Source organism: Nicotiana tabacum, chromosome 8, assembly GCF_000715075.1.
Source record: "Nicotiana tabacum cultivar K326 chromosome 8, ASM71507v2, whole genome shotgun sequence".
Classification (NCBI taxonomy): domain Eukaryota; kingdom Viridiplantae; phylum Streptophyta; class Magnoliopsida; order Solanales; family Solanaceae; genus Nicotiana; species Nicotiana tabacum.
Window position 1 is genome coordinate 181,406,231 of NC_134087.1, and position 18,960 is coordinate 181,425,190.

At 33.7% G+C, this 18,960-nt stretch overlaps 2 protein-coding genes across 11 annotated transcripts; one reads left to right on the top strand and one right to left on the bottom strand.

The window, feature by feature from the left end:
* Positions 1-1,532: 1,532 nt before the first annotated feature.
* On the bottom strand, positions 1,533-12,331 carry LOC107759398 (uncharacterized). 10 transcript variants are annotated; one of them, XM_016577336.2, is made up of 11 exons: positions 12,031-12,331; positions 10,938-11,005; positions 9,558-9,766; positions 6,080-8,654; positions 5,116-5,510; positions 4,932-4,996; positions 4,511-4,827; positions 4,217-4,357; positions 3,259-3,366; positions 2,749-3,154; positions 1,533-1,728 (listed from the first exon to the last, which is right to left on the bottom strand). In XM_016577336.2, the coding sequence occupies exons 4-5, from the start codon at positions 7,426-7,428 to the stop codon at positions 5,165-5,167; spliced, it is 1,695 nt and encodes a 564-aa protein (XP_016432822.1). In that variant the 5' UTR covers positions 7,429-8,654; positions 9,558-9,766; positions 10,938-11,005; positions 12,031-12,331; the 3' UTR covers positions 1,533-1,728; positions 2,749-3,154; positions 3,259-3,366; positions 4,217-4,357; positions 4,511-4,827; positions 4,932-4,996; positions 5,116-5,164. The 10 variants fall into 10 exon arrangements, 7 of the variants coding, with proteins under 7 accessions (XP_016432822.1, XP_075076025.1, XP_016432821.1 ...); XM_075219924.1 differs by adding an exon at positions 3,440-4,134 and having other exon boundaries at positions 4,217-4,827; XM_016577335.2 differs by having other exon boundaries at positions 4,217-4,827; positions 4,960-4,996.
* A 2,152-nt stretch (positions 12,332-14,483) lies between these two features.
* On the top strand, positions 14,484-17,488 carry LOC107759399 (WRKY transcription factor 71-like). Its single transcript, XM_016577340.2, has 3 exons — positions 14,484-15,269; positions 15,817-15,960; positions 16,788-17,488. Exons 1-3 carry the CDS (start codon positions 14,797-14,799, stop codon positions 17,110-17,112), a joined length of 942 nt encoding a protein of 313 aa, XP_016432826.1. The 5' UTR covers positions 14,484-14,796; the 3' UTR covers positions 17,113-17,488.
* The last annotated feature ends 1,472 nt before the right edge of the window (positions 17,489-18,960 follow it).

Below are 18,960 nucleotides of genomic sequence, written 5' to 3' on the forward strand. Positions count from 1 at the left end.
ATTTCGATTACTTTTGAAATTGAGCTATTTTTGAATGACCAGTTGTAAATCTGGCTATTTTTGAATTTCTCCCAATATACTCCCACCTAAAACATGAAAGAACTCCAGGAACAATTACTGGAGTATGAAATTTTTTTGGTTCAACACTCTAGAAATTGTTCTTGGAGTTTTAAAATTCTTTGAAGATGAAATGCTAAAGTTTTCTACGGGTGAAACCGTTAAAATTGCACGGGGCGTCCTATTTGGTCGCCCCCATTTAACCTATACCCATTTTTTTTAAAAACTTTTAACTTTTACCCACTTTTTAAATAACTTCAGCCCCCTTTCTCCTTCTCTTCACCCTTTCTCCTTCTCCTCCTCCGTCTTCTTCTTCTTCTTCTTCTTCTTCTTCTTCTTCTTCTTCTTTCTTCTGCTGCTGTTGGTGCTGCTATGGAACTTCAGTTCATGGGATGATTGCCATAAATATGTTTATCAGATTATTTAAAGACAAATTACAAATAATTACAAATGAACTAAATAACTAGCTGTAACTATATTAGATGAGTAGATTCTTGGTGTATATGTTTGTTTGGGATCTTGGTCATCTGTATTTTGACCCTTGTATTATCATTCCCTTTTTCTTCTTTCAAAGCTATGTAATAGTAAATTTAGACTACGTTACTTGTTGATGTAACCAATTAGTTCAGAGACACATTAGTTTCAGTTGCAAGATTTTTGTTGAAATTGGTGACTTTACTAATCAGTGAATGATGATGAGTTATTAGATTTGTGCATACTCTCGTTCTCTTTTCTTGTTGCATAATTACAAACAAAATATAGATGACCAAGATCCCAAACAAACATAAATAGTGTTGAAGTTTTTACAAATGAACTAAATAACTTCAACTCTAGACAGTTACAAAACAAAAACTTCAGTCTAGAGCTGAAGTTCGCGAGTTACAAAATAAAAACTTTAGCTCTAGAGCTGAAGTTCGCCAGTTACAAAAACAAAAACTTCAGCTCTAGACACTACTAGAAATTAGTCCTATGGTGACAGTTCCGAAACAGGTTGCGGCAGGAATTGAAACTGTTGCCGTAGAGGTATTGCAACGGTTTTGCGGCCGCTACAACAGGTATCGTCGCAATAGAGCTATAGGGACGGTTCTGTGTAACGGTTTCATAACCGATGCATAAGATGGCCTATTACAACGGTTATTCTATGAATGATATTGTGACGATTCTTTACTCTATAGAACAGGTTAAAAACCGTTACAATAGAGTTCATTATCAACTGTTGTTCAGGCTATTGCTACAATTATTTTATAATTTTGCACGGTTACTTAATGCTAATGCGACGATTACGTTATACTATTGCAACGGTCACTTTTGGCTTATGCGATTGGGGCTCATGCTATTGCAACGGTTATAGTGATATATTGCGACGATTATTTTATGGGCTACTGCAACACCTATCATATCTCTATTGCAACAGTTATACAAACCAGCAATATGTAACATACCTTGAAATATATATAATTTATGAGAAAAATTCATTTTTAAACAAAATCAGAATCCATAATAGGTGTAATATTCATAAAAGTAAAACATTTAACAATATCTGCCAGTGAATTGGAACACATAAGTTTCCAAAGTGTACAAAAATAAAATATTTCTAGTTTCATCATGAATCAACCTAATACTCCTAAGTAAGATCTTCATCACTTTGGTCGCCTACTTCAAGTTCTCCACCTACAAATAATCAAAAAACAAACAATTTAGCAAAAGTTCTATAAAAGGATTTCATTTAAAGATATGTATATTAATGTCATGACACATGGTAAGATTAAACAAATTGACAAATACACAAGACCAAACCCATATGCGGCCCCTCTAACTTGGCGCCAAAATTCATATGGACACCTCAACTTAGCTATGTTTCATTTAAACACTCCAACTATGTTTCAACTGTTCCACTTAAACACAATTTACAAACAATGACAAAGTACTAGAAAACTGATGCGGAAGATAATATGAAAACATCCATAATACTAGCAATCTAAGAACCACAATTAAATTCTTATGCCTTTATAAATCCAATGTTGGACTGGTTTCACCTATAATAGTCTAGTAAACCTTGTCATATCATGTCAACTGTCAATATATGCACATAAGTGGGAAAGAAATTGAAGAAACAGAAAAGAAAATGACAGACAAAAGTCATCAGCAGCATTGCATTCAAATTGACTTCTCTAGCAGCAAGAATACTAAACTACATCCCTCAAGAATAGCAACAAGTATATGATACAATGTGACTACACTTCAGAACATAAAAGGTGACATAGTGCAACATTAAATAATGAAGTACATATACCTCAACTACCCAAAAAACATTCTATTGATCTAAGGAACCACATAAAATCCACAACCCACATCTTTAATCAAGAAAATGACAGATCAAGCAGTTTCTACTACAAAAAATACATGAACAAGAAGCAGATTCTTTTACAAAATATAGATGAACGGAAGTCAACACAGGCAGAAATAAATTCGCCAGCATTTTGGGCAGAAACTGGAAAAATTGGGCAGGATTTTTCTAAAAAATATTCGCCAGCATTTCGGCACTTTTTGGACGTTTAGAAATCAACAACAATCTAGACTCCAATATGAAAACTCAAATCACAGTAAAATTCAATACATATATTAACAAATATCAGCAGCTCTGCAGTTGCTAAAATAAATTTTTTAGCCTGGGAATAAAGTGATGCTAACCTTAATTGTTGCTACCTGCAGATGGTCGACGGATCAGTTGATTAGCAGCTTGTGGTGCAGAGGTAGCTTCTCCTAGTGACGAAACAGACAATGTTGCTAGTATGTTTGGATTAATTAATCCTGCACGCTGAAGTTGAGCAATTACATCTGCAGTAATTTCTTGTCGCATAGTTCTCTTTTGTTCCTCCATCTTTCGAATCCTTTCTTGCATTTCTTGCACTGTATAATTTGTGGCATTTGAAGTCGGTATGAAATGGGCCACTTTTCCTTTCAAAGTAGTCTTTGTAACCCCCCGTCCATATAATCTTAAACGTCCTGGATGTTCAGGACCCATGACAGATGAAAATGCATCAACAGACTGACTGTCATCTACACTTTGTTATATTTCAATTTTTTCCATTTCAGCCTAACAAAGCAAATTCAACAAAAGAATTAAAGTAAATAAAAAATAAGAAAGAAGAATAAATAAAATGATCTCATCTAAAACTTGCATATAGATAATATTCATACAATTTTACTAGTTGTATTTTCGTCTGAGTGCTTGTATGCACGCCCAGGTTTTCTTGCTCATGTGGCCACAAACATCTCCTTAAGTGATACAGGTTCCTTTGTTTTTTCCTAGTCGCACGAAAATAGATATAAGAGATCTTTAAAAAATATAATAGATATAATAATAAATAATAGTACACACCAATTCATTACGGATTACAACAAAACTTGTTTTTTCCAGCAGTGTGTGGATCCGTCAACTTTTTTTGATTCTCCTTGTTGATTTCAGATGATCTATGCAAATAAGAGTTTCCCCACAAAATCCCCACAGTTTTCTAAGTTGAAGGCCGTTGCAGATATCTTGAACATATCAGAATTAGAGTGGAATCTAATGGAGAAACCTAGAAGCTAAGTAAATTCTCCATTTTAAGAGTTTCCCCACCAGCTAGAATTTGATATCTGACATGCTCAAAAAGTAGAATGCACTAGCAACTATATCAGAAGAACCATGAGATGCACAGATGCACAGAACTATGAGATGCACTTCAAAGGCCCTTAAACCATGTCGGAAGAACCATGAGATGCACAGATATGCACTAGCAACTATATCAGAAGAACCATGAGATGCACAGAACCATGATCATGGTTTATATACTGGTTGTAACTATTGTCAAGATCATGGTTTATATTTACATGTAGTTTATCAGAACTCCAATATTTCAGGAGCTCTTTAAACTGATATTCTGGTATATAATCGGGCCTTTTTGCCATTCAAACTTCATCATTTTGATATGCATCATAATGATCTTTCTTCAGTTGACTTTTATGCCTTCTCCAAGCATTTTCAATTGAAAATAAAGTCCATATTTTTGCAGCATCAGGAATATCATACTTCAACTACAATTTGATTTCATTTGATTAGTAGAAATTGTAACATACTTTTAACAAATAACTGAACATTTGGATCGAAACTTCAAACCTTGGTATATGTCCATAAATCGTCTTTTGTGTCCATTTTCCTCCAATCCAATATATCCACCGGGCAAAGAGTTGCAGTCCTTGCCAATGTACCGAGGAAGCTACCAAACTCTCTTACATCTTCTTTAGTAGGACCAATGGGCTGATTCAAATTGTTAAGTGTGATCACCTTACGCGTCTTTCGGCTATGGACACTACGCATTTGTGTCCTACCTCTTTTTTTTTGGAGTTACAGGACCAGAAGCTACAACAAAATACAAAAAATCAGAGGTGATTCTAAGTTATGTAGACTTACCTTGTTCTTCGGATCGTTCATTAGCTGTAGGAGCGGTAGAATCTATTTGCATCTGCTCATCTGCAATGTGCCCCTCTACAAATTGCTCCTCTATATGTCGTTCATTTGCTTCAGATCGTTCTCCTATTGTTGGTTGTTCTTCAATTAGTTTTAGCAAATGCTCTTTCTCTGACCGTATAGCTTGAACGGTTTCTTTTGTTGTCAATGACATTCTTTTTTTTTGCCAAACATGATAAACTTCCAGCTTGAACATATGATGAGTTTTTTCCATTTTTATTTTTTTCTAGAAGACCCTTCTTGACCCATGACATCTAAATCTGTGTAAGTTTAAGAAAATCAAAGTTAATCAGGTTAGACAATGGAACATAACAAAGAAAAAAAAGGAAGAAAATGCATGGAAAAGAAATTTTGTGCCACTTACTTGAAAAAAAAAACTTTATGCAACTTACTTGAATCTACAATCAGTAACAATTGCTGGTATAAACCCTGTAACATTGAAGCAATTCAATATAGAGCTGTAAGGAAAAAACAAATGCAAAAAGTCTAAAAGCATACAAACAAGAAAAAAATCACAGAATATTTCTAAAAATGGCATTATTACTCACTAAAAAACAATGACGACTATATATTTAAATAAGTTCAGAAGATCATTTATCAATCATCAGCCTCCATCCAATCCCAATCGGTATCATCATACTCATCCTCCTCTTCCGATGTTTCCATAGTTGTATCTTGTGATTGAGAAGGCATATCAATGATATCAGCAGGTATATCTTCTCTCGACCATCTGGCATCCACGTCGAGTAATATATTTGATGAACCAATATCATCATTATGCTCTCTCCAAAATGTTTCTCCAATATTAGGACAATTCTCTTCTTCCAAATCATATAAATCAACAGGGACTTTATTTCTTGCATAATAAACATCTTTCTCAATTGGATCCTCCACATAAAAAACTTGATGTACTTGAGATGCTAGTACAAAAGTATCATCTGTACTGCATTTTTTGTTGAAGTACACCCGCGTTAATCCATATCCATCAATTTCATTATGAAACCAATCACATCTAAATAGTTTAACACTAAAAGAGTTCCAATAATCAATTTCAATTATATCCTGAATAGCTCCATAGTAGATAACCGTTCCATCGATGAGATTTTGGTCCCTAGCACTAGCAAAACTATCTGTTGTTGCTGACAAAGTCACTCCATTATTTTGAGTCTTACATGGAGCATCTCGTTCCATTGTATGAAATCGATATCCATTAATGAAATATGCAGTATATCTTTTAGCCACTGTGTTAGGCCCTTTAGCTAGCTATCTTAAATGATTGGGCATTTCAACATTTTTAACTTTCTCTCTAAGCCAATTTTCGAATTCTCGACTATGAATTCGTGCTTTTAGCCATGCATTTCCTTTAGTATGATTGTTAATGAAATTCTTATGTTCCCTGTAAGTATAAATATAAAATTTAATCATTAGACCATAAGAGATACAATTTAAAATATCTTATCATGAAAAAAATAAAGTTTAAATTACAAATGACAGTTATATATTTTATCTTACTTGATAAATGCCTCAACTTGTTCATCTCCAGTATTGAACAAAACATATCGATGTGCTTCAGACCATAACTGTAAATCCATGTCAAAAGTCTTGCCTTTCCTTTTATTCTTACTTCCGATTGGATGGCCTATATTAGGAAATATAGGTGAAGAATCATCTCCCTCTATTTGAATGCCTTCATCATCTTCAGTTTGATAGCGACTGAATCTTGTCTTCACCCCATCATGTAAGTATCTCGAACAAAAGTTCAAGCATTCTTCTGCCAAAAATCCCTCTACTATTGATGCTTCTGGATGAGTTCGATTACGAACAAATGCTTTGTACTTACACAGGTTTTTCTCCAAGGGATACATCCAACGCAAATGAGTCGGACCGCCAAGCTTAATTTCATTCACTAAATGGATAGGCAAATGTGTCATTATATCAAAAAAGGTTGGCGGGAAAATTGTTTCGAGGTCACATGCTATATCTATAATTTCAGACATCATTTTATCAAGATCATTTTGCCTTATAACTTTACTACATATGGTTCTAAAATAATTTCCCAACCTAATCAAGGCCAAAGAGACATTCTTGGGTAACACTTTTATAACCGCAACTTGGAGCAAGTAATGCATTATGAAATTAGCATCATGGCTCTTGTATCCTGATATTTTCATCTCCTCCACTTGCACTCGATGTGATATATTTGAGGCACACCCTTTTGGTAATTTGACATTCTTTAAGACGGTGCAAAATAATCTTTTTTCTTCCGGTTTCATGGAGTAACAAGCTTTAGCTAGATGAACTTTTCCATTTTTATCATCTTTTAATGGTTGAAGCTCCTTGCGTATCCCCATTTCTTGCAAATCATAGCGAGAATTTACATGATCCTTGGACTTTCCAGGTATATCTAACAAAGTCCCAAGAAAACTATCACATATGTTCTTCTCTATATGCATCATGTCAAGATTGTGCCTCAATTTATTATGTACCCAATATGGAAATTCAAAAAAGATGGATCTTTTCTTCCACGGACCGTCATTACGCCGAGGCCTTTTCTTTTGGCCTTTTCCAAAGATAATATTGAATTCACGTAGTTCTTCGAGCACTTCTACCCCCGATAATGGAGTAGGCATGGCTCGATGCTCCTCTTCACCATTGAATGATTTCTTATCTTTCCGAAATGGATGATCATGCGGTAAAAATGCCCGATGCCCCAAGTAACACATCTTACGACTATGTTTGAGATATTGAGAGCAAGTATCATAATTACAAGTGGGGCATGCCCATCTCGCCTTGGTGCTCCATCCGGAAAGCATTGATAATGCTGGAAAATCACTAACTGTCCACAATAAGGCTGCACGCATTAAAAATGTTTGGTTAGTTTCAGCATCATATGTTTCTACTCACTTTTTCCACAGTTCCTTCAACTTAGCAATTAGTGGTTGTAGGTACACATCTATATCCTTTCCTGGAGATGATGGACCTGGAATGATCATTGACAACATTATATACTCCGGCTTCATGCAAATCCATGGTGATAAATTATAGTTCATTAACATGACTGGCCATGTACTATGGGAAATGCTCATGGTTCGAAATGGGTTAAAACCGTCGCTTGAAAGACCCAATCTAACATTACGAGGATCTTTAGAGAAGTTCGGGTGCAACAAGTCAAAATCCTTCCAAGCTTCCCCATCAGCAGAATGTTTTATATTTCCATCTTTGGGTCGTTCAGTAGCATGCCATCTCATTGCTACAGCTATTTCAGAACACATGAATATCCTCTGAAGCCTAGGCTTTAAAGGAAAGTACCTTAAAACCTTTGCAGCAACTTTAGTGTTCCTATTAGTCAAGCCATCACGCACATTCTTCCATCTAGAAGATCCACACACAGAGCAATTATCTGCTTTCTCATTCTCATTCCAAAATAACATGCAATCGTTAGGGCATGCATGTATTTTATCATAATGAAGACCCAAATCTTTTATCACATTTTTTGCCTTGTGAAAAGACTCAGGTAATTTAGCAAATGGAAATGCCTCTTTTATCAAGTCTAACAAGTCAGAAAATGCCACATTACTCAACCCATGAATGCATTTAAACAAGAACAACCTAATGGTAAAATCCAGTTTAGAGAAACTTTCACACCCTGGATACAACTCTTGTTTTCCTTACTCCACTAATTTAAAAAATCTCTTTGCATCTTCAGATGGTCCCTCTCTCACTTCTTCATGGCTCAAGTCACCTTCTACATTTCTAAAAGTATCATGAAGCAGACTATCAATATCGTCATGCATATCGAAACCATCATCATCATTGGTTGGATGTGGCCAATCTCTCGAGGAAAACTCTCCGTGAAAAACCCATTCGGTGTATCCATATGTAAACCCATAAGCAATTAAGTGATCCTCCACCACATTTCTATAATGCCAATAACGATTAAAGCACTTTTTATAGGGTCATAATATTTTATTTTCTTGGGAAGATCGTTCAAACGCTTTGTCAAGAAAATCATTTACTCCACGAATATAATCATCGGTGGATCTTCGAAGACCTATCCAACTTTTATCTCCATTACTCATTGAATATCCTATGAGTCACATAAGTAAATCAACAATTAGTAATCCTTGTTCCAGTAAGCTACAATTGTAGCATTCAAGTGATGTTGTATCAGTAAACCATTTAATAATTACTTCCTACTATTCCAAACTAGTTGTAAATATTTATTGCAAAGCTGGAAGCCACTAGAAAAGAAAAACAGAAAGGTTATGAAGTTGATTAATGATCAACGACACCTAACCTGTTGATGACATGAGGGAGAATTTTATTGGAAAGTAATAGAATTGCAAAGGAATCAATTTACCTCTTAGAATTACAAAGGAATCAATTTACCTCTTAGATTTCAATTTTACACTCAGAAATATACTGGTAATTTTGGGACATATACTCGACCATAAGCATCTAAAAGGGACCTTTCAGAAGGAGGATTTTATAAAAATTACCAAACTTTGGGATCTTTTTTCAAGAGGATTTTACTAATAACTCAATATAATATATTATAAATATATCAATTCATAATTAAAATTCAAAAATCCAAAGTGAAGCTGTGGAAAATTGAAAAACAAAAAACAGAGCTGAAAAAAGAAAGAAGAAGAGAAGAAGAACTGAAGAAGCTCTCTGAACTGAAGAAAAAACAGAGCTTTTCTCAGGCTGTTCTATTGAGTGCAGCAGTAGTGATCAAAAACAGAACAAAAAAAAAGAAAAAAAAGAAAGAAGAAGAAAAATGAAAAAAAAAACAGCGCAACACAGGCTCTGTTCTGTTGAACCAGCAACGACAAAAAACAAAGCCCAAAAAAAAGGAAAGAAGAATAGAAGAAGAAGAAGAAAGAAAAAAGAGAAAATTTCGACGAAGTCACAGAACAAAAACTCGAAGAAAGAAGAAAGGAGATGAATGAAGGAGAAGAAAGAAGAAAAGAGGTGAAGAGAAGCATACCCGATGAAGAAACTTGAAGAATAAAGGAAATTGCTGGTCTGCTGTCGACTAGAAGGAGAAAGAGTAAAGAAATAGCGAGCCCTAATTTTTGTTTTAACAGATCGCTGCTGCTGTATTCTTCTCTTTTTTTTTTTTGCAAAAAAGCGACGCTACAGCTCGCCACATGCTACAGAGAGGCAGAGGCGTTTGATAATACCATTTTCAGCTTCCTGTAAAAATTTGAGAATACATAAATCAGTTACTTTTAAAAGTAATATAATTCATCAGTCAAAATTTAAAATAGTAATAAAGTAATAGTAAGTCTAGTAAAACAGGTCCTCGAACACAATGCTAAGTGTAATATCCAGATCTAGTAAAAGCAGCATGTGATGACACATAAAAGTAGTGACTGAGTTGAAATAACATTAAAAGCAAGAATAAAAGGAGAAAGAAAGAGAGACAAAAGGGCTGTGGGTGGGGGAAAAAGAAATCTTTTTTAGAAGTATATTGGATCTGCCTGGTCTTCTGCATGAAAACAAATCTTCTTAGTTTACCTTTGTCATCTTCGTTTCTCAATTTGTCATATCTTGCAACATAAGAACCTAATATCCTAAATTTTACTTCTGACTACTCCTAATATATTCTAGTTGTTTGACTAGCCAATGACTTTCGCATCTTATGTTAGCAAAATAAAATCTGAATACCAACTTTTAATCCATACAGATACTTTTAAAAAAAAATTTCTAAGGTCAACTATGTTGTGCTCCAACTTTTAATGTTAGCATTACAAGAAATATAAATTGTGCTGTTGATAAACAGATTTATCATATTTTCAACAAAACATAATTAAAAACAGAGTAAATAAAATTCTAAGAGGGCACCGGACTTCCACTCCCCAAGCATATCGAGACAAAAATTCTTATATTTTCTCCTCGAATATTTTACTACATCTTTTACAAAAATCTCCCGCCAACCAACAAAATGGAAAAGTGCATCTGATTAGGTAGCTAAGCCATAGCGAGAATAAGGTTCATCATAAGCTTCAACTATACATATGTGTGTTTCGGTATATTTATCATCTAATAGCTCTTTGTATTGACATTTAACTACCATATTTCACATTAATTTTAATAGTTATTCAGCTGTAGTGACATTATTCTAAGGTATGTATAAACATGAAATATTAGTAGTTTGAAATAGTAACTAAACCAAATGCAATATCGTTTCAGAATCTAGAAGATAAATGTCATCACTAGGATGAACAAAGATTTTGGGATGCTTTTCATAATGTTGCGGAGCACAATGCTGTAGATAATTTTAGTTTCAACGATTTCACTCTCTAGAAGAGGCATGCAAGTTTCACAGATACTTGCCTGAGAGAAAAGGAAATGGAAATCTTACCCAATTTATGTCAAGTGCTTCTTTTATCACCTTCAAGTTACTTCTTTTCCACTAATAGTGGGGTTTAGCTACAAAAATAAAACAAATTCAACCATAATACGCTAAAGTATATAGCTAACAATTGCTTGTTCCCTTTCTGTAATGATATAAAAATTTAACATGGCTTCCTAAAAATAAAAATAGCATTCACTAAATCGTATGAATGCATACATAAGGCAAGAATTTTATATCAGCAATCTAGATTATGCAATAACTTTATAGTGAACTCCACACTATGACCTCATAAGTGACGACACATATATCACCCAACAAACAGATTCAAGAATTGAGTAGAGGACAAAAACTATATCCATACCTAAAACTTGTACATTCTTTGTTATGAGAAAAAGAATAGCATTTTCATACACAAAGAGGTTTAAGATTAACACTAATAAGATTAACATTAACATACTTTTCTCTTCTCCAATCACACCAATCATTAAGATAACAAAATGTAATATTTCCTTGCACATAGAACAGTTCTACGAGGAAATACACATACAATACATTTCTCAAACTTACCCCTCAACACCCATTTTAGAACACAAGAGCCAAACAACCAGAAAACAAACAAAAAAAGTAAAATTCCCATATATATACAGCAATTTGCTCTAACTCTCCCAACTTTGAATTTTTCTATTTATGTTTTAGAATATTGTCGACCTCAACAATGGAGTTTTGAAGGGTACTTGTCACTTTAATTCCTCCCAAACAGCAGTAAACTCAATATTCAGTACAAAATAAACTTCGAATAAAATTTTGGCTCAAAGAATTGAAACCCAGTTTCTCAAACTCCAATTTTACTAAAACCCAAAATTTAAGCAATCTTCTTTGATTTTTTATCACAATTTTTTTCACAGAAAACTCAAATCTTCACCAAAATTTGAGATACAAACTTTAAACCACACTAAAACTAAAAATCAAACATAAATTAGAACAAAAGACAGTAACTTCATAGAAACCCATTTGTGTATTCTTCAAGCTTTTCCAAAAACACTTGAATGGAAAATCTAGAAATGGGGAATTTATAAGCTATGGAGGAGAGCATGCAGACCTATTGTGGTAGAGAGTAATATGAATCGAAATCCTTTGCTGGTCGAAATCCTTCGGTGATGGAAATCCTTCGCTGGATTTGGAGGCCATTTTTCTCTTGAAGAAGCTGGAGGGTTTTTTTGTTCTAGTGAATCAATTGAATAGAAAAGAGGTAAGAAGACCCCTCTTTTAGTTTGATACGTATAATTCTGTATTTTTAAATTATTTTTTTAATTATAAAAAGGAGCATTCGCGGGTTTAGTAAAATAATTGGAGGGAAATTAGATCCTCCTTTTTACAAAAACCGTCCCCACAGAGTTATTTTACCAAACTGTCTCCATAGACAGGTATGTGGCAACGGTTATTATACTACTGCGACGGTTTAGTTTTAGTACTGTCTTAATAGGCTCTAGAGGCTATTGCGAAGCTTATAACCCTTGCAATAGACCATCTACTGCAAGGGTTATATAACCGTTGCTAAATAACCGATGCAAATAGGTTTATTTTCTAGTAGTGAGAGCTGAAGTTTGCCAGTTACAAAGCAAAAACTTCAGCGCACTTGGTTCAACACACTTGCTACTTCAGGCCCGTCTACTAGAATGCTGAAGTTTTGCGTGATTGCCTTTGCTACTTTAGCCTCGTATGCTGAGTTATGCGAAAAAGCGGGTACGCTTGTAATTTTTTTTGCAAAGCGGACACAAATTAAAATGTGACACAAAAAGCGGGTAAAGATGCAAATACCCAAGTAAAACCCCAACATAGTATGCACGAAGTTTGGAACCTAAAGGCAAAACCCCAGCATTGTATGCTGGATTTAAAACTCCATGATTTGTTCAATGCTGGATTTAATAAAAACTCCATGATTTGTTCTTGAAGTTCGAAAATTTCCTATAGGTGTAACTTCAGTATAACATGCTGGATTTCAGAACTATTAGTTGTGAAGCTCCAGCATACTGAGTGAGAGTTCAGATAATGACTGTCTTTTCCTCGTTTGATAGACTTTTTCTGTATACACATGGAGTTTCATACAAAATTGCCTTCTCTGGAATTTGAGTTGTGAAGTTTCGACTCAAAAGAGTGAAATTGTATTGGATTCCTTTGCAGTTAAAATTGGATTTTTTTTTTTATAAAAAACACTATTCTATTTATTAAAATTATTATTCTTCTTTTAATAAATATTTTTTAACATCCAGCTAATAACAACTAGAAAATGAATATTTGGCCATGAGGATGACGGACGGAATTTATCAGCAGGACGTAAGGCATGCAATCGAAAAGTCTCCCACGTGCCCGTGTGCCTTGATGTCGACGGTGAAATGGCGGGTGCCAATTCCCGAGCGTTTGATGCACTGCACCCCTTCATCTGAATTTAAATATTTTCAACTCAAAATATATATTTATATACAATTTTTTTCTAAATTATTAGATCTAAAAGTATAATTTTCAAAGTTCAGTGTTAAAGATCTAACACATACCCTTTCGTTAACCATTTACCTTATGCTCCTTTCGTCGTGATTTACTTTGTGTTGTTTTTATTGGAAAAGAAAAATAATTAACAAATGATTGTGAAAAATTTAATTGGATAATAACTACTACAGGATATTACATATTTTATATTACAGTTCGAATTTAAATCATTAATTACTTTATTGTTCCGTGATAGACGTCGTGAATGTTTCAGCCTCTAACAATGGGACAAATGAAATTTATCGTACTAGAAGCTAAGTGGTGCTAAACAACAAACTAAAATAATGCATAGAAGGGGCTAATCAATATGCTTTAATATAACGGAGATTAAAAGTGGTCAATTATAAAAAATATAAAGGGCTATAAGTACTACTCAAGCGTAAATTTAAAGGATTATTTTAGACCAATCGCCAAATATGAGGGGGATTAATTTGTTGTCTTTTTCTTCATGAAAACAACAGAAGTTACAGATTAATTAGACTATTCACAATTTTTTTTTACTCTAATTCTATTCCTTTTTATTGTCTACGAGAACTATATTTCTCATTAAACTCACATAAACATTTACGCACTTGGAGAAAATATTAATTACTATTTACTAGGTGATGATAAAGACAACGATCCTGTATATTCAAATATACCTAATGAAAGGAACATCGTCCAATTTAAGTATTGTTGTTACTTGGAAATTTACACTTTCCAGTTTGAAATATCTTTTAAGACTTTCTCTCATGACTTCTATGACATGTTTAATTTAATTTCATTAAAGGTAATCATTGAATTCTTTGTTTATCAATATTATGTGGGGTCATAAGCTTTCTTAGTCAGAGCTTGTTGCACTGGATTACTTAATTAGTGCATTTTACATCTTCTGTATGATTTACGAGCTGTTGCATAGTAAGCAGATTACCAGTATGCACCCAAAAGATAGCGGCAACGTGTTTCCTGGGAATTTTCCAAAAATTATATTATGTGGGGTATTATATATATGAAGCAAATTAAAGTCATTTTTACTACTTTTGAAACTTCCTGAGTTCTATTTTTCTTCAAAAGGACCATCCATTTCTACTTCCTAACAAGCTATACTAGCCCATTATTAGCTCTTTATTTTCTTATAATTGCACAAACATAGTGTACAAGATTTTCTTTAAGAATCTTGAGTAGTTCCATTCCTTCTTTATTTCTTCTTCTTGATCTTCTACATTAATTTTTCTCTCTTCCCCTTAAAGTTAAGGCTAAAAAATATTAGGATTAATATCTTCTTCTTTTGTTAGTCTTGATTCTATTTTTCTTAAATACTCCCAATACCATTTTCTCCAATATGTCTAACAACCCTTTCTATCATGATTACATGGGAACTGAAGGGATCAATACATTTCCTTTCTTTGGTGAAAATTCCTCAAATTATAACCATCCACCTCCTAATCATATTCAAAATCCACATCAACAATTTGTTCCTTCTTCTTATATGACTCTTACTGAGTGTTTACATAGTTCTATGGACTATAACACTTTATCAAGTGCTTTTGGCATGTCTTGTTCATCCTCTGAAGTTGTTTGTCCACAAATTGATCGTCAAGACTACTCTTCTAGGAAAAGTAGTGTCGTCTCTCCTGCAGAACTCGTCTTAGATTCGCCTCTGGAAGGAACTAGTGTTGAAATTCCACCAACAACAAATTCTTCGATTTCTTCTACCTCTAATGAGGCTGGAGGGGAAGAAGATTCTTCCAAAAGCAAGAAACTTATGCAAGGAAAAGGGTGTCAAGAAGAAGGAGATGGCATGTCTAAGAAAGAGTGAGTCATTTTTCATTTTTGCTCACATATGATAATATTAACAATTTCTCGTTAGGGACGTTTCTTTCTTATCTTCAAGGATTAGATTATATATTAATTGAACTAATTCTAGTCATAGTTTAATTTCTATGTTATTCCTTGGGTGGAATCTTGACTATTCTCCAAGTTTCTATCGAGTATATGGAAATTAATATTTGGCCAAAGATCACTTTTAGCGGACAATAGAAAGTGTTTACTTTCAGTAGCCAAAAAAGTATATAAAATTTGTATGTTTTTTTGTATATAGCATACAAAAAGGATTATTTTTTACTTTTTTTATTTTGTGAGTGGCTACAATGTCATTTTCCCTTAATATTTTGACTGTCCGCCCCTTGTCCTAATTGTTTATATTTTTATAATTTTAGTATCTTGGTACTCAACATATAAAACCCTAATTCTTTTTTCTGAACTGCCAATTTAATGCAGTTAAATTAAAGATAAAATTCATAAATTTTTACCTAAGATAGAAAAATTGCTTGTCTACAAAATTGTTGATAATTTATTTCAGGAGCAAAGCAAAAACGAAAGGAGAAAAGAAGCCAAAAGAACCAAGATTCGCCTTCATGACCAAAAGTGAGATTGATAATCTTGAAGATGGTTATAGATGGCGAAAATATGGACAGAAAGCAGTGAAGAACAGCCCTTTCCCAAGGTAGCATCTTTCATTCAATAAAATTCAATCTCAGCTAATTTCAATATTTAGGACTAATATATGTGAGCTTATTATTCATTATTTAACGTTGCTTAAGTTACTATTCAAAATCTTTGATTACGAAGTACATGAATCTGATAATGTTCACAGGCATGTTTCATGTTCAAACTTGTAGCTCAAACTAGATGAAATTTTGCTCCATTGCAAGAAAGACATTAAGCCAAAAGGATTGGATTTAAGTTATATACGATCACACGTAACTTTTTTATTTTTTATTTTTACTGTTGGTACAATTTAACCGAATACACAGCAGGTGATTACCCCCAATATTAAAACTAATTTTGGTACTAGGTTTTCTATGAAGAGTTACATACACATTATTATAGGTCAACTTAACGTGATAGTGTGAAAAAGAACTATAATCAAACTTCTCTATAACAATCATCCTCTATAACAATACTGTAACGGCCAAGCTAGTATTTCATTGAACCAATTTTCCATGTTATGTTATAATATATTTTGTCTAGCAGCCAAAAAATGTCAAAACAAAGACGCTATTATAGAGAGGTTTGACTATATATATAATGTTTGTGCACGGAACTTAAAATTAAAAAGATTATTTAACGAAACCAATTTGAAGGTCACTTGTTCAAACTGTGGAAACAGTCTTTTGTAGAAATGCAAGGTAAGGCTGCGTACAATAGACCCTTGTTGTACGGCCCTTCCCCGAACCCCGCACATAGTGGGAGCTTAGTGTACCGGGCTGCCTGTCTTTTTTTTTTAATTTGACCAGAGTGCTTTCACTTTGCTGCTGGTATATTTTGTAGGAATTATTACAGATGCACGACTCAAAAATGCAATGTGAAGAAACGTGTGGAAAGATCATACGAAGATCCATCAATCGTAATCACTACATACGAAGGCCAACACAACCATCATTGTCCAGCAACTCTTAGAGGCAATGCAGCTTCAATGTTGTCACCTTCATTCTTATCCTCATCACAGTTAATGCCAAATTTTCCTCCAGAAATCTTTGCCCAAATGCTTAATCCCACAAGCAACCAAAATCTCCTCATTAATTCTCCCTATAATTATCATCAACACCAAGGTCAAGAATATGGCTCATGGTTCCCTAAACCAGAGCCATCCTAGTCACAGAGGTGGATCCAGAATTTTAATGCTATGGTTTCAGGACTCGGGTTCCGACCATAGAACGAGCCCATTACCTAGCGTGAGTTATGGCCCTTATGGGTTCATAGTTCAATAGTTTCAGCAATTTCAGAAGTTTTACACAGAAAATTCTAGGTCTAGACTAAAAGTTATGGGTTCATCTACGCTACTAGATCCGTCCCTATCCCTGCCTAGTCTATTTCTTTCCTGGATACTGCATTTAATTTGTTTTAATGTTGTGCAAGTGGGGAAGTACTAAAGGAAGAATGCATTAGATTGGGAATTCAGTGCAAATCCTTGACAATGGATTTAAAGTATACACACTTGCAATTTATATAATTTGAATTTATTAGTATAATTTTACCTTTTATAGCAAATAAATGTCTGTCTTATACTGTTAGCACATAGAAGTTTAAACTGGTTTTTGAAGAAGGAAAGGGTAGCTAGAACCCCTTAAAAGGAAGCTATTAATTAGAGAACATGTTGATATGGGACACCAGAATACAAAGGAATGGAGGGTTTTCAGTTTTCAATATGTGGATGAGGCAGTTCCAAGTGAATGGTATTATTAGGTCAAGATGACATCTTTGATGAGTTCTATGAATCAATGTAATTTGAGGTTTTATAAACTAAGACTCTTTTCTAGTTAAGGTAACCTTAGTTCATATGTATTTATTTTTGAATTGGAAATTTGACTTTCCAGTCACTAATTTTTATGTTTAGAGGATTCACATATTCCGTTACTCTTATGTGACAAAAATTACTATGATTTTACTATTTGGTAAATTAAATTTAGTTACTTTAATGTAACAAAAATAATAAATTTTTGACTTACTATTATAGTGACCATATTACCGCTTAAAAAATATTACACTTAACGGTCCCTTTTTAGGTTATAATCTTAAGCCACGCTGCTCGAAATCTCCAAAAGTTACACATCCTATATTTTCTTGCTTCTACCAGTCGTGTTTAATTCCACAGAGCGTTCCCAGATAACTGCTGTTTATGGAAAGTGAAGACAGTTTCAACTATTTTCTATTAGCACGCCGAAAATATCATGCATTATTGGAAGCATATCCTAACTTATGAAACACGTTCCTTTACTCCTTCAGGGATCGTTTGGTTGGAAATAAATTATTCCAGTCTTAATTATTACTACATGATTAGTTATTTCGAGATTGTCATCTCACCCTTTCATAAGAATAAAAATAATAATACAATTTCGAGATAACTAATCCCAAGATTAGTTATATCACAATTTTATCCCAATCAAACGTGAGATAAACTTAACTCAAATTTAATCTCGAAATTAATTATTCCTTATCCGTCGTACCAAATAAGCCCTTAGTATTTTCTTTCTCTTCTTTTAAATTGGGGTTTCTCAATTTGTTTAATTAATTCTTCTCTATTATATTACTATCTGGCATCCAATACAGTAAGTACTTATAAGTCCGAGTAATTTAAATTCACATAGCATAAAACCTGTTAAAAAGGAAAATACTTCTTATTATTAGAGATTTCATCATTTTCCCAACTAGTTATATTCGAACTAATGATTTTTGATTAAAAATGAAGAGATTTTATTCCTACCAAGGGATTATCAATCATGGTATTGAGCCTACGACTATAATTTGGATGGAAGTCGACTATGGAGCCCATGCAATTAATGAGAGGAGCATGACATTGTTGACCTTTTTAATCCTAATACGTTAAATGGTATTGGTATAAGTGAAAGTCAAAAGAGAGCAGGTTATTGTTAGGTTGAGAAAGCACTAGCTAAGAATATAATTGACATCGACTTCTCCCAAACAAAGTTAATTTGCTTATTTC

Coding starts and splice junctions, on each gene's coding strand:
- LOC107759398 (XM_016577335.2), bottom strand. CDS start 7,428: ATGCGTGCAGCCTTATTGTGGACAGTTAGTGATTTTCCAGCATTATCA. Junction 5,511..6,079: donor CAAGTTGAGGCATTTATCAA/GTAAGATAAAAT, acceptor CAAAAAATGCAG/TACAGATGATACTTTTGTAC.
- LOC107759399 (XM_016577340.2), top strand. CDS start 14,797: ATGTCTAACAACCCTTTCTATCATGATTACATGGGAACTGAAGGGATC. Junction 15,270..15,816: donor GATGGCATGTCTAAGAAAGA/GTGAGTCATTTT, acceptor AATTTATTTCAG/GAGCAAAGCAAAAACGAAAG. Junction 15,961..16,787: donor AAGAACAGCCCTTTCCCAAG/GTAGCATCTTTC, acceptor TATATTTTGTAG/GAATTATTACAGATGCACGA.